This window comes from Pleurodeles waltl, chromosome 7 (genome assembly GCF_031143425.1).
Source record: "Pleurodeles waltl isolate 20211129_DDA chromosome 7, aPleWal1.hap1.20221129, whole genome shotgun sequence".
Lineage (NCBI taxonomy): Eukaryota > Metazoa > Chordata > Amphibia > Caudata > Salamandridae > Pleurodeles > Pleurodeles waltl.
The window spans coordinates 1,048,180,297-1,048,195,661 of record NC_090446.1 but is presented as its reverse complement, the minus strand read 5'-3'; the positions used below and the strand labels follow the sequence as shown (position 1 = coordinate 1,048,195,661).

Genomic DNA, 15,365 nt, shown 5'->3' with positions numbered 1-15,365 from the left:
CTAGATGGCAGACTTATGCAAAGCTTGTGTATCTACAGTCATGTGACCTTGAGACTCGAAAGACTTCTTTGAAGAAAAAAAACTTGCATAACTCCAACCCCACACTAGATGGCAGGAATATGCAGAGCATGTGTATCTAGAGCCACACATGCCATTAAGCATGTAATTCCTTTATTTAGGTTTTTTATGTAGTGCGGCAGTTTAAAAAGAAGCATTAGTAATGTTTATATAATGCAGCCTATGGGTTATTGATTTAACTGGATATCCAAATTAAGTATTTCAGATAAACATACACAAATAAAAAAAATGCAAAAAAAAGGGATGCTAGTTCTTGCAAACTGATTGGTGGTTACACACATAGAAATTAGTGTTTACCAAAATCAGTGATGATCCGATGACCAAGTACGAGAATAACACTAGGCATTATTTGTACTAATAACTCAGAGCAGAGATGTGCAGCTCACATCTAAAATAAAAAATTGTTACAAAGTTTGTACTCCATTATTAATTTGCTTGTAAATATTATAGGTTCCAAAAAATATCATGTTTTACTATAAGGAAGAAACAAACTTATTTAAATAATAAAAAAATAAATTGAGTTCACGTAGAGAACTAGAAAAAAAACCATTAAGTAATACACTGTAAGCACTACACTGTTGCGACACAAACTATAAAAAACATTTGATCAGTTTTCTTTAACAATATGTCTCAATATAGTTCAGACACTTGCACAGAATCTCACTCTTCTTGGAGCCCATGATGATCACATTTGTTCACAAATGAAAGAAAACAACATCTAAAAGTGATGTTTTCATTACCCTTTCATCAAATGATCGTTAACAATCTTTCATATATGACTGTACTGAATCAGTTACCTTCAGATCAAACTGTGTACTCCATCTACACAACAATCAACTGTTTTTTTTGATTTTTTTAAATACCAGTGAGCAAAGCAAAGATTCAGGACATCCTCAGTTATTCTAGCTTGTAAATTAAGCTTAACGGTTTTGAACTTATAATTATAGAAGGCAAAGTAATCGATGAACACAAATGGTTTCACAGAAAAAAAGATTTATGGTGATCAATGCAGGCTATCACACAAGTTCGAGGATTTCAATTGAATACAGTCCATGGTCCTTCGTTTGTTGTTTTGTTTTCTGCAGTTCTAGCAAGCTCCCTTCAATCTTGTTAAGTTCAGAGAACAACTTTACCTGAAAAAGAGAGGCATTTTAGCTTACACTTCAAGAAATCATATAGGGAGTGAATTTTAAACTATATTAAAACATTCTTTACAACTTGAAAGCTAAAACTCATCTACGAAAGTAACATCCTTTTTGTCTTCAAAAAATTAAAAAGGCTTGCTAAGAATTAGCGCTGATACTGCTATATCTAATGCCCAAATATTTCCAGTGTATACAAAAACATGCAGGGTAAAATGCTATACATACTTGGGACCTCACAAATTTGTGAAGGTTGGCAAGAAGTCCTTTGGCTTCTGGTAGCATCACTACTACAGTAAAATGAGCATCAAGTAACAAACTCATCCAATCGATTATCTGGAAGGAATAAGGCAGAGGATACATTTTTGGAACATGAATTTAAGGTACAACAAATTTTACAATGCAATCCACAAACACAACAACAACATTTTAATTTTCAATAATACATGTCTGCAGGCTAAAGTTCTGTGGATTTACAAGCTCTGCATAGTCCCATCTAATGTTGGGATCGCACACTTGCAGGTTATTTTTCTAGAAGTCTTTTGAGTAATGGGATGTAGTGCGACTCCTCCCTTAGTGGATAATGTGCATGGGCACTGACTCCATGTTAGACTGTTTTCCACACAGGGGGTGAGTATGTATGGAGTGGCGAGTGAACATCTCATGGTGCACCATGTGTATTGTGCAGTGTGTCACAAATAAAAAGAGAAAGATCTGCAGTGAACAAAGGCTTTCATGAAGGAAGGTGGGTGTAGGAAAGTGCCCCTTTTGGCATGGTTAATTCCCCCCCCCTCCCCAACACACTTTTTGCCTGATATCTGATGCTAACTTGACTGAGTGTGTGCACTGGGATCCTGCTAACCAGGCCCAAGCACCTGTGTTCTTTTGCTAAACTGTACCATTACAGCTTCAGGGAACAGAGGTGTTCCACAATTGGCACACCTCTGGCACAGAGCTAAGTCCTTTGTAAAAAGTACCAGTGGACCCAAGGGCCCGTGGACAGAGAGGGTCCTCAAGGGCTGCAGCATGTATTATGCCACCCTAGGGAACCCCTCAACAAACACATGCACACTGCCATTGCAGCTTGTGTGTGCTGGTAGGGAGAAAAAGGTAAAGCCGACATGGCATCCCTCCCTAGGTGTTATGACCACAAACCACTGCCTGTGGCATAGGCAAGTCACCTCTCTATCAGGCCTTAGAGCCTTAAAGCAGGGTGCACTACACCACAGGTGAGGGCACAGCTGCATGAGCAATATGCCCCTACAGTGTCTCTAAGTCAATTTGTAGGCCCTGTAAGTGCAGTGTAGTCCTATTGTGTACATGGGCTGGGAGTTTGTCATTACACACTTCACATCCAGAACGCCTCCGCACGCCTCATCCTGGAAATCCCCCCGCCACATCACAGACCACCTGGAAAACCTGCACTGGCTCCCAGTCAACAAAAGAATCACCTTCAAACTCCTCACCCACGCTCACAAAGCACTGCACAACACCGGACCAGCATACTTCAACAGACTACTCTCCTTCTACACCGCGACCCGGCATCTCCGCTCCGCCGACTTCGCCCTCGCAACCGTCACACGCCTCCGCAGAACTACAATCGGCAGTAGATCATTCTCGCACCTCGCCGCCAAACATAAAAAACACTCTTCCCACCCACCTGTGCCAGACCAAAGACCTCCTTACCTTCAAGAAACTTCTCAAGACCTAGCTGTTCGAGCAGTAGCAGCACATCCCCCTCCACCTTCTCCACCCTCCCCTCCTCAGCACCTCGAGACCCTCACTGGTGAGTAGTGCGCTTTACAAATTCCTGATTGATTGATTGACAGCTCCAGGATGGCTCCACTGAAGACTGGGAAGTTTGGTATCAAACTTTTAAGCTCAATAACCCCACACTGATGCCAATGTTGGATTTATTGTACAATGCACTAGAGGGCATCTTAGAGATGCCCCCAACTCTCTAGAGTGTGGCTGACTGGTCTATGCCAGCCTGCCACTACCAGACAAATTTCTGACCCAATGAGGTGAAAGCCTTTTTGCTCTCAGGAGTGAGGGACAAAGTCTGCACTGGGTGGAAGTCCTTCACACCTCCCCCCACTGCAGGAACAGCAACACTTGGCGGTGAGCCTCAAAGGCTCCTGCCATTTGTGTTGCTGCCTCTGCGCACTCCAGCTAGTGGAGATGCCCACTACCAGGACCAGGCCTCACGTTTGGTGGCAAGTCCAGCGTGAAAATTTGTAAACACCAGGAGGAGTGTCCACCCCAGCAGGAACCACCGCTACAGTGCCCAGAGATGAGGTGAACCCCTCCTGGCAAAATCCTCCATCTTGTTTTGGAGGGAGATATCCAATAGGGTAAGCTATGTGCCCCCCTCGCCAAAGGGAGTGGGCACAGGAAGGGTGAATCCACTGCCCTCTGACCCCTGTAACACACCGAAATCTAGTATTTAGGGGCACCCCTGAACCTTGCTCTTCATAATCCTGGCAACCTGAAAGAAGAAGAAGAACAACTGAAGAGCCGCTCCAGTAGTGAAGACTCTAGACGACAACTGACTTTGACGCAGCCCTACCGGCAAGTCTGCAACAAAAAGGCGAGACATCCTGTAGGACCAGCGACCTCTACAAATCTCCAGAGGACTGCCTGCCAACCCAAGGACCATGAACTCTCGAGGACAGCGGCCCTGTCCACAAAGAAACCCCCAAGAAGGACTCCAGAACCTCCTGGATCTGCAAGTCCTGCCCTCTCTGCACCAGACGCCCACAGTCCGAGTCCACCCGGGATCGACCCCTCCTGACCAACACAACAACGCCTGCAGCCTGAATCCAGAGGACCGCACCCGACTGTGACCGGATCCGATGAAGATACCGGACACCTAAAGGTACCCCTGCACTCGCAGACCCCTGGCCTTGGGAATCCCAACCGACGGTCCAGCCACATCCAGTGGGCTCTCTACTTACCTGTCCAGCTGTTGGACTTCTTCAGCCAACTCCCTGGACCAAGCCTGCGGCCTCTTTGTGACCCCCTGGATTTCCTCCATGGAAAGGTATTGGGCGCCTGATACTGTGTTTGCACCCTGCACCCGTTCGCCCCTGTGCCGCTGAGGGTGTCTGGTTGGAGCCGGCCTGTGGAGCTACCCCGCCCCTCCCACCCAAACCCCGGGTCTGATCTAAACCCCCAGGTCTCTGTCCTGAAGTCGCGAGTACTTACCTACTAGCTGTTTCTTTCCGAGTTCCCCCAGTCTCCATTGGTTTCCGTTGGGCGCACAACACCAACTCTGATCTCTGCACCCAGCCAGCTCCGTGTTGCTGGTCGTGCACCGTTGGGGTCACCTTCTTTTACAGTGCCCTGTGGATACCCTAACCTCTGAAAACTAGCATCATAAGTCGAATAGTTATCTGCAAACTGTGTTGATACTTTTCCTCCCCTAGGACTGCATTGTTTTCTATGAAAATTGCACTGTCTACTTTTGATATTGAAAAGTATTACTTACCTGAAATCCGTTTTATCTGTGAATCCTAAACAAAGTGCATTTGATTGATAGTCAAAAGTGATACATTCTTGAAACTGTACTTACATGTAACAAGGATCCTTTTGGTTCAAGAAATAAAGTAACAAAGTATATTTTTTGATACATAGACATTGGCGTGGAGTTAGTCATTGAGTGTGTGCTTCATTTCGATAGTGTGTGTACAACAAATGCTTAGCATTACACTCTGATAAGTCTAACTGTTCAACCACACTACCACAAAAGAGAGCAGTAGTATTATCTACTTCCCCCTCTGGGGATCCACTGGACTCTCCACACACTATACACTACTTTTGTATAGTATATATACACACAGAGACAACTTCCTACCGCGGGAAGATGTGAATCTACATTAGAATCTACATTACACGCTAAGAACAGATGTTTACAGTGTAAAATTTTCAGTTTGTAACGTGTGGCTGTAAAAGCACATGCTCTGTATAGACTGTAAAGTAGTACACTTTATAAGCTTTGGCTAACTCGTGGACCGGGCAGATGTCTTGAATGAAGTTTTTAATGCTATCTAGCCAAATCACAGCCTATTGGCAGGCAATGATATTCGCATAATAATGTTTGGCGAATGTGTTGCTTGACAGGTGGCCGCTTTCCATACATCACCTAGCAGTATATTACCCCACCCAAAAAAAAGCAATGGTTGGTCCTTTCAGCTCTGTGATAGCAGGGCTGGATGCACTGGACTATTAACCTAGGTATGCCAGCCCTCGTGATGAAATGGCCCTTGTGTGGTTTTGTAAAAGCTACAAAGAGCTGGTCTGACTTGCAGAAGGGCTTGGTCCAACCACTGTCGTACATGATAGCCCATTTAACGGCTAGGGTATAAAGAGCTATCTCTGATAAGGGGTCTGGCTGTGATAAAAAGACTGGGAGCTCTATAGTCTAAGGTGGAAAGTAAATACTACTACTTTGGAGAGGAATTTAGGATTCGTTCTGAGAACGACCCTGTCCCTATGAACCTGAGTGAAAGGCTCTTGCAGGGTAGGTGCCCGCAGTTCACTGAAGCGTTGGATGGAAGTTATGGTTATGAGGTAAGCCACTTTCCACAAGAGAAACTGCTAAGGGCAAGAGCTTATAGGTTTAAAGGCTGGGGGAGGGGGGCATCAACTTGTCAGCACTACAGTAAGGTTCCATGCAGGGTAAGGAAGCACCCAGGGAGATAGGATGTGCTTGAGGCCCCACATGAATGCTTTGACAACAGGGATCCTAGATAATTAATAAAGTTCCTGGATTTTGCATGTAGGTGGCAAAAGCGACTATGTGTAGCCAAATGGAAGTGTAGGCGAGCCTGACTTTTGTGGGTTCAAGACGTAACAAATGATATTCTGGACAGTAGCCACTAGTAAAAAAAAACATGTAATGAAATGGCTACAAATTACATACTTCAAATGTATATTTATGGTGAATGCTCTGTAGCAACACTGTCAAAAGGCTACAACTCCACACAACTGTCACTTTTTTCTAAACCCCTCTTTACATTCTCTGCAGAATACACTGACATCATAAAGCCTCCTGTACATTCTGCCAGGTGACTAGAACTTTAGCCCAGCACTAACTACTACATTATCCTCGCTCTCTCTCTAATATTGTGTACAACATAAAAATGGAACAATTAAAAAATTATGAACCATGCACTCAGACGCTACAGAGCGTAGAGCTTAACTAAACAAAAACAACCTTATCCTGTAGATGGAACACTATAACACTAATCTTGGATATAAACATTTTTGTGAAAATCAATGTAGTTATTAACCATGAACAATACTGAAATAATCATTGTGAGCAGAATGACAGAGATTCATTAATCAACTGTACAAAGAAAAATCAGCGATACCTAAATGGAACTGAATGCTGCTGTTTACTCCAGCAGTGCTTCGTTGGTACCTCATCAATACTGACATCAGAGCTGAGGACTTCATTCCTCTCATTAAAAGTTGCCATATTATCCTCAACACTGACCCCAAGAGAATTGCTAATCTTGATCACTCTGACAAGTATTCCACGAATGTCTGTTTGTCCACATACCTTATCAACCACCATTGGTTCTATATATTTCATGTTACTGTTCTTTGCGTGAAAAGACACTTGTATTCACACCAAATCTCACACTTTAACATGTTGTTGAACATCTCTTTCTAGAATCAAATTATTTTTGGGGAAATCTTTCTTACAACGTCTTCCCCACCTTCAGGCCACTCTGAATAATAGTCAACGACCACAACTGCAAATCTGGTTGCAGGAGGCAACAAGTTAAATGGACCAACTAGGTCAATGCCCACTTTTTCCCATGGTCTAGTCGGGTATTCTGTTGGTTGCATGGGCGGAGTCCTTACTTTGAATCCCTTTTCTGCATTACTACACAGTACACAGTCACCAACAAAATCATCCACTACTTGCCCAAGAGAGGACACAGAAAACTTTGTGTACTCTACAATTTTGTCAAAGTCTTGCCCAAATGTCCTTCATTCACACCACACATTCTTCTTGTTCTTAAACTTTCAGGAGGTATCAATCCACCACCGCGTTTCAGGATGCCATCTTCAACAGACAATCCAAAAGAAACCCTAACAAACGTTTGAAATTGGTACGAAACAATTTGCTTTCCTTGGGCCATTCATCTTTCACAAATTTCATCACTTGTACCAGTAACTCATCCCTGGATAACTCTCTCCTCCACTCTATTTTACTACTGGCACACATGTTCACCACATCAATGGATGCAATAAAGCCACTATCTTGTTCTCCAATCACACCTAAATCAACTTCAGCAACAGAAAATCTGGATACGAATCAGCCCTGCCATTCTTTTTGCCCAGCAAATATAAAACTTCTAAATCGCATTGTAATAACTTAGTGGACAACCTAGCAATCTGTGGGGTATGCTCTTTGATCTGGTCACCTGAAAGAATTGAGACTAAAGAACTGTGTTCAGTACGCAGGACAAAATGATTTCCCCCAGATATAGATATGGAACTTCCTGATCGCCCACCAAAAGGCCAAAATGTATTTCAAAATCAGAGAGAAATTCATTTCAGCCCCTCCTAATACCCTCAAGGCAGAGCCCAACGTATTCTCCACACCATCCTGGTTTTGTATGAGAATTGCCCCAGGATGATGAAGCATGCCACAAGATGTGGGGGAGACCACCTCATTCAATTTCTTAAAATGCTCGGATTTAGAGCTTGTTCCTATGACAGGTAGACACCATCATACAAGGGTAGGCACAATTTACCCCTCCTTATCCAGGTCACTGCATCATTTCATGATTTTATATGTTTTTAGAGGGAGACTCTGGGTCTTTGTAGCCTCTATTCTCCTTTTGTTATAACGAAAATATTTTTCCTCTCTGGCTCCAGAGCGCCTGGCTCTGCTTCCAGACCCAAACCTTGGTGCCTTTCTTTTGGTTTTCTCCAGTTTTTTTTTATTTCCCTGATGTCTGTTGGCAAGCCACCTGTAAGTCGCTTAATCTTTGAAGATTTTGTCCAGTTTTTGGTTAATGACTCCCCGCCCCCCCCCCCGAGCGACTAGCTCTGCTTCCAGACCCAACCACAGAAAAATATCTAAAAATTGAGAATATGTTGAAGAGTTTCCACTGTGTGTGCATGACCTCATTCAAAGAGGAATTAGAGACCAAATGGTAGATGACTTGATAATGCCCACAAGAAAAAAAAGAATAGAGTGATATTTTTGGACTCAACCACTAGACGGCAGAATAATGCAAAGCATGTGGATTAGGAAAAGATTCACTTAGAAAAACATTCTATGTGGCTTTTGTAAATAAAACCACATTGCTCTAACGGCTAGAACAATAACCTTCAAGGATCCCTGGGAGGCAGCTGAATATTCTAACTGTTTTCATGGGCTCATAGTAGTGTAAAGATGGGATCTCGAGCATGCAACAGGTGAAACAACAAAATATAAATTGTCAAATGATATTGGATCCCATAGTTATTTCTTGAGAACCTCAGTATGCTATTGGAAGTTTGGTCCCAATCGTAATGTTTTGCAGTTAGAAAATGCACTGTCCCTTTTTACAGGAGTGTTCAAAATAAGCCTATTAGTCATAGCCTTCATCTACATAATTTTTGCTATAGTAAAAGCAATGAACACCTTAGAAATAATAAAAGCTCAAACAACAAACATTCAAATAATATCAACGATTTTGACCGTCAGTTGTTTAGGTCGCCAACTATATGCCACATTCAAACATCAACTCAATTCCACAAAACGTTAAGTCTTAAGTTCTTCACAACTTATTCTTACCTGGTTTATGTTTGGAACTTTCACTCCAGGAAGATTTGTACCCACAATTTCGCTGCATTTCAGATAAAGGTACTGCAAATACCGGAGAAATAGCTAAAAGGTAAAGTGAAAGCACGTTAATAAGATGAAAATTAATTATCAAAAAAAGCAAACATTTGTTGCAACTATTCAATTTACCAAAGTGAGGGGCCGTTCATAAAACAAATCCCTAAAACGTGTAATTCACAACCAAGGTTGTTTTTTTCTAAGGTTTTCAGTGCTTGGGCAACTTCAAATGTTCAAAGCAAGCTACATTTACTAATTTCCACTCTACACTTTAATAACCTCAACATGTGGCAGCTAATAGTAAATTGTAGATAAATCAAGTAATTGTCCCGACATCATTAGTCAATTAAATAAAATAATTTCAATGTAGGCAGATAAAAAACAGAAGGGTAACCCTCTGGGAGAAGTCAAGCATTTGGAAAAAAGTTACTGGGATGGCTGTGCATGGGTCATTTTAGTGCCGTACACTTTCAGCTCCGATTAGTAACAAGCATTTACAATGTAATAAGTCTTGCATTTGTGAGAGTTAGAGATATTGGCAATGTAAATGACAATGTCTTTTTGTTTGGAGTGTAATGGATGTAATGTATGCAATACTTGCTGTGGCACGCAGTAAAACGTTTTAGCATACCAGCACCTGAACGCTGCAGCAAAATCTCTCAAAGTTTGCTGTGGGGCGGCATTCTGGCCTAATTTTTTCATCTAATTGAGTTTAATAGGTTTTGTTGGATAAACAGAAATACTGACAATTAACACAAGTACATTACGCATAAGAAAACACATCCTCTGAAATTGAAACAGATTTTTTATCTCGAGTTTCCCCGTGCTCTGAAGTATATTTGAATAACAGTAATAACCAGGTGTATTTTCAACAGTGCTGGCAACTGTCCAACCGTGTGAATGTCCTCCTATTAATAACCTAAGGCTCTGATTACAATCAAGAGGCTAATTCCACTGTAGGTATAAACTCCTGTTTATTTCCAAAACGGATTCCAACTGTCGGACTACAAATGCAGTTTTGGGTGCTAACTCCAATTTGTACCCAAAACGAGAAGACCAACCCGGCACAAGTTGCACTCCTTGCTGGTGCTGTCTCTCAAGATTGTCACAATCACAGGAGCAGACAGCGCGCTGCAGTGTTTGTGCACACTTGATTGCGGAGTAACATGCTGTTTATGTCATTCTCCATTTTGAGGTGTCGAGCTCTGAAACGAGTGGAAAATTTGCAGCGCAATAAGATGGCTACATGCTAATGTAAATCCTGTTTTCTTCACCTACCTAGGTGTGCAAAACGGAATTTCACACCAATTGCCATGAAGGTTCTCACCATGTGTTCCCGGGTGCAAAATTGCTGTGCTGGTGAATAGTGTGGGGTGTGTAAATTGTGCATGGTGCAAATAACACGTGTAAATCCAGTCTTGGAATCCAGTTTCGAGCACAACTGAGTTTTCATTACAAACGGAATTAACCCTTAGATATGATAGGGGTCTTAAGATGTACTCGGGTCACCGATCTCTGAATGACAGTAAGATGGATCCTAAAAACTCTAGAGCTGAAGATTGCACATAGTTCTCGGCAGCAGGCAGATTAACCCGCTGAGTTATCTTTTGATTGGAGCCAGACAGGGGAGGTTTTCAGCAGCCCAAGGAAATCATATTATGGGCCTGAAAAGCAGGACTTAGGTTTGCATGGCTCAACACGTGTTGCTAATGGAAATCTGGCGCCCGCACTCCCAGTAGAGCTACAACTGGGGCAAAGGTTGCAAGTAGATCCACAGAAGGGGACTTCACAAAATACACTTTTTATAGGAAGCAAGGAACGAAGGCGAGTTTGTCTCCAAAAACAATGTACTCACGTTCACCGCGTCACCCCCCATGTTCATTTGCCATCTCTACGCTGATTTTAGTTAAAGTTGTGCTGATAAAAACAATACATAACTATTGCTTCTGACCACAGACATTCTGAGGCGCCATTAACTGTCTCAAAGATGCCAACTTAGAAAGCTGCTTAACAGGAAGGAAAAAACTGAGTGACGGAAAGTTTGTCTAAACAAATACTGTAACATAACACAGCTTAACTTTCTTTCCGCACTCAGACTCCAGGCTGCATGAGAGTAGTACCGGATATCTAGAACCCCCCCCCCCCCCCCCCCCCCACTGAAATATCTGCATCGCGGGTGGAAGAGAAAAGCATATGGAGGAGAACGCACAGTATGGTAGGGTTGCGCCGCACTTCTGTTGCTGCCCGAGGCTGAGCTGAGCTGCAAAAGAAAAAATAGTGCACAAACGAAAGACAAATGGCCCAGAGGTGTAAGCCTACAAGTAACAGGGGTAGTTACATGGACGTGAGCAGCACACCAAAAGGAGACACAAATGTAAGCAACTGCCCACAGAAAAGTGAGGATTTCTGAAGGGCACACAAAGAAACAAATTGCAAGAGGAGGGCGTGTTCTAAACCCACAGATATGATACATATGCCTTGTCAAAACAGCGCAAGCACAGCCTAAGCAAGACCTAAAAACTTTTAGGTACAACACTGCATTTGTGGCCAGAAGTGCATCTTGGCCACAGCTATCAGGAAGTGCACAAACACTATCCTCATAACAACACACCTGACCCCTCCCTATCATATGTGCCTTCATCCCACACATCTGTTAAACATCTCTCCGATCCAGAAGACTAAAGTAAACTGTAACTGAGCTACTGGGATGGAGGGTGGGTAAGGCAGCATAAGGGTAACACCTGCATACATTAATAAATAGGTCAATAATATTGACTTCACTTGTATCTTAAATTTAGGAGAATGTCTCAAAGTAAGATACAAAGAGGATGAAGCCATAAGAATCTAACATGAACTTGGATTAAGAGGTTCTGGAGCGCACACTACCAAAATGGACCACTTGTCATGAACTAGGAAGTAGGGAATAGTTCTTGCGAAAAGCATGTAGAATCATACAAGAGGCTGCCTTACACAACACAGTCTTTGGGCATTTGTCTGGAAATGGACCAATGCTTTAGTCATGGAGATACGGGTGCCTTTCAGGAAAGAGCCCAGATAGATATGACAACATTTGATAAAATACAGTGGGAAACAAAGGTATGCTTGCCTGTTTATGTTTGAGCATGATTCAATCAATGTAGAAATAAAATATTTTTCAAATTGTAATACCACCAATGTAGTGTATTGCATTTGATGTCTGGGTCTCTTAATTTACATTGGGTGGGCAACATAACAAGTCAAGACTCACAATGGACAGCATGGAAGTAGAATCCACCGTGAAGTTCCCACAGCTCCCCTGGTTTTGCACTACACTGAGCAGCAGCTAACGGCTGATGACATCAGATGGTAAGTGCTCAAAGTAGCTAGGAGCATCCTACAAAGACTGGAATGTAAATGGATTACTATGTGCAACTCAATTTCAAATGAACTGAATTCTTGAAAGGAATGGAGAGGTTTTGTTTCCTTATTTCAAGAGTAATGTAAATTGTCAACAATGGACTTGACGCTGACCGTTATGCACCTTTGATCTAACAGTGTTATGATTTTGCACTGTAATTTGCACTTAAGGACTGGATATATAAGCATTATGGACTCTTGATTTATGTACTCTTATGATTACTATAATACTTCTATGTACATTTTGATTGCAAATGTGTGATACTTGGGCACAGTGTGTGAATTATTGCTTCATTAGGCTACTTGCAATGAAGTCCATATTACTGATTAATCGCTATAAGGAATTGTCAGGTTCTGATAAATGTTCCTGGGACAGTTTGTGGTAACACTGAATATATGAGTATCTACCCATGTATGTCTGCTTTATTGTACGCCTCTGTATATTAATTCCTTTCCCCCACTGTTGGACAATGCCTCCCTCCCTTCCTCTGCCGAGTAAGTTGTACCTCTCTTGCCCGCACTGAGGTTTATAACACGGCCAAGTTAAAGCCTCAATTTCAAATAATTTCCTGAAAGAGCTTCTGTAAAGAAATGGCTCCCTGTTTCAGTTACCCCCCACTTTTTGCCTGATACTGATGCTGACTTGACTGAGAAGTGTGCTGGGACCCTGCTAACCAGGCCCCAGCACCAGTGTTCTTTCACCTAAAATGTACCATTGTCTCCACAATTGGCACAACCCTGGCACCCAGGTAAGTCCCTTGTAACTGGTAACCCTGGTACCAAGGGCCCTGATGCCAGGGAAGGTCTCTAAGAGCTGCAGCATGTCTTATGCCACCCTGGGGACCCCTCACTCAGCACAGACACTGCTTGCCAGCTTGTGTGTGCTGGTGGGGAGAAAAGGACTAAGTCGACATGGCACTCCCCTCAGGGTGCCATGCCAACCTCCCACTGCCTGTGGCATAGGTAAGTCACCCCTCTAGTAGGCCTTACAGCCCTAAGGCAGGGTGCACTATACCACAGGTGAGGGCATATGTGCATGAGCACTATGCCCCTACAGTGTCTAAGCAAAACCTTAGACATTGTAAGTGCAGGGTAACCATAAGAATATATGGTCTGGGAGTCTGTCAAAAACGAACTCCACAGCTCCATAATGGCTACACTGAATACTGGGAAGTTTAGTATCAAACTTCTCAGAATAATAAACCCACACTGATGCCAGTGTTGGATTTATTAAAAAATGCACACAGAGGGCAGCTTAGAGATGCCCCCTGTATTTTACCCAATTGTTCAGTGCAGGACTGACTGGTCTCTGCCAGCCTGCTGCTGAGAGACGAGTTTCTGACCCCATGCGGTGAGAGCCTTTGTGCTCTCTGGGGACAGAAACAAAGCCTGCTCTGGGTGGAGGTGCTTCACACCTCCCCCTGCAGGAACTGTAACACCTAGCAGTGAGCTTCAAAGGCTCAAGCTTCGTGTTACAATGCCCCAGGGCACTCCAGCTAGTGGAGATGCCCGCCTCCTGGACCCAGCCCCCACTTTTGGCAGCAAGTCCAGGAGAGATAATGAGAAAAACAAGGAGGAGTCACTGGCCAGTCAGGACAGCCCCTAAGGTGTCCTGAGCTGAGGTGACTCTGACTTTTAGAAATCCTCCATCTTGTAGAAGGAGGATTCCCCCAATAGGGATAGGAATGTGACCCCCTCCCCTTGGGAGGAGGCACAAAGAGGGTGTACCCACCCTCAGGGCTAGTAGCCATTGGCTACTAACCCCCCAGACCTAAACACACCCTTAAATTTAGTATTTAAGGGCTCCCCTGAACCTAAGAATTTAGATTCCTGCAACTTACAAGAAGAAGAGGACTGCTGAGCTGAAAACCCCTGCAGAAGAAGAAAGAAGACACCAACTGCTTTGGCCCCAGTCCTACCGGCCTGTCTCCTGCCTTCCAAAGAAACCTGCTCCAGCAACGCTTTCCCCAGGACCAGCGACCTCTGAATCCTCAGAGGACTGCCCTGCTTCAAGAAAGACTAGAAACTCCCGAGGACAGCGGCCCTGTTCCAAAAAGACTGCAACTTTGTTACAGAGGAGCAGATTTAAAGACCCCTGCAACCCCCGCAAGAAGCGTGAGACTTGCAACACTGCACCCGGCGACCCCGACTCGACTGGTGGAGAACCAACACCTCAGGGAGGACCCTCCGGCGACTCCGAGACTGAGTAACCAAAGTTGTCCCCCCTGAGCCCCCACAGCGACGCCTGCAGAGGGAATCCCCAGGCTCCCCCTGACCGCGACTGCCTGACTCTAAAATCCCGACGGCTGGAAAAGACCCTGCACCCGCAGCCCCCAGCACCAGAAGGATCGGAACTTCAGTGCAGAAGTGACCCCCAGGAGGCCCTCTCCCTTGCCCAGGTGGTGGCTACCCCGAGGAGCCCCCCCCTTGCCTGCATCGCTGAAGAGACCCCTTGGTCTCCCATTGATTTACATTGGAAACCGACGCTTGTTTCTACACTGCACCCGGCCGCCCCAGTGCCGCTGAGGGTGTACTTTTTGTGTGAACTTGTGTCCCCCCGGTACCCTACAAAACCCCCCTGGTCTGCCCTCCGAAGACGCGGGTACTTACCTGCTGGCAGACTGGAACCGGGGCACCCCCTTCTCTCTATTGAAGCCTATGTGTTTTGGGCACCACTTTGAACTCTGCTCCTGACCGGCCCTGAGCTGCTGGTGTGGTGACTTTAGGGTTGCTCTGAACCCCCAACGGTGGGCTACTTTGGACCCAAATCTGAACCCTGTAGGTGGGTTACTTACCTGCAAAAACTAACAATACTTTACTGTAAAGAAATGGCTCCCTGTTGCAGTTACCCCCCACTTTTTGCCTGATACTGATGCTGACTTGACTGAGAAGTGTGCTGG

General features: G+C 44.1%; 1 protein-coding gene across 1 annotated transcript in view; it reads right to left on the bottom strand.

The window, feature by feature from the left end:
- Positions 1-1,054: 1,054 nt before the first annotated feature.
- NOL11 (nucleolar protein 11) overlaps positions 1,055-15,365 on the bottom strand; it is a 425,248-nt gene continuing 410,937 nt past the window's right edge. The window contains exons 16-18 of the mRNA XM_069199905.1: positions 9,025-9,117; positions 1,449-1,556; positions 1,055-1,211 (exon numbers count right to left, since the gene is read on the bottom strand). Coding sequence (XP_069056006.1) covers positions 1,095-1,211; positions 1,449-1,556; positions 9,025-9,117 — 318 coding nt within the window. The 3' untranslated portion in view covers positions 1,055-1,094. The remainder of the gene's footprint in view (positions 1,212-1,448; positions 1,557-9,024; positions 9,118-15,365) is intronic.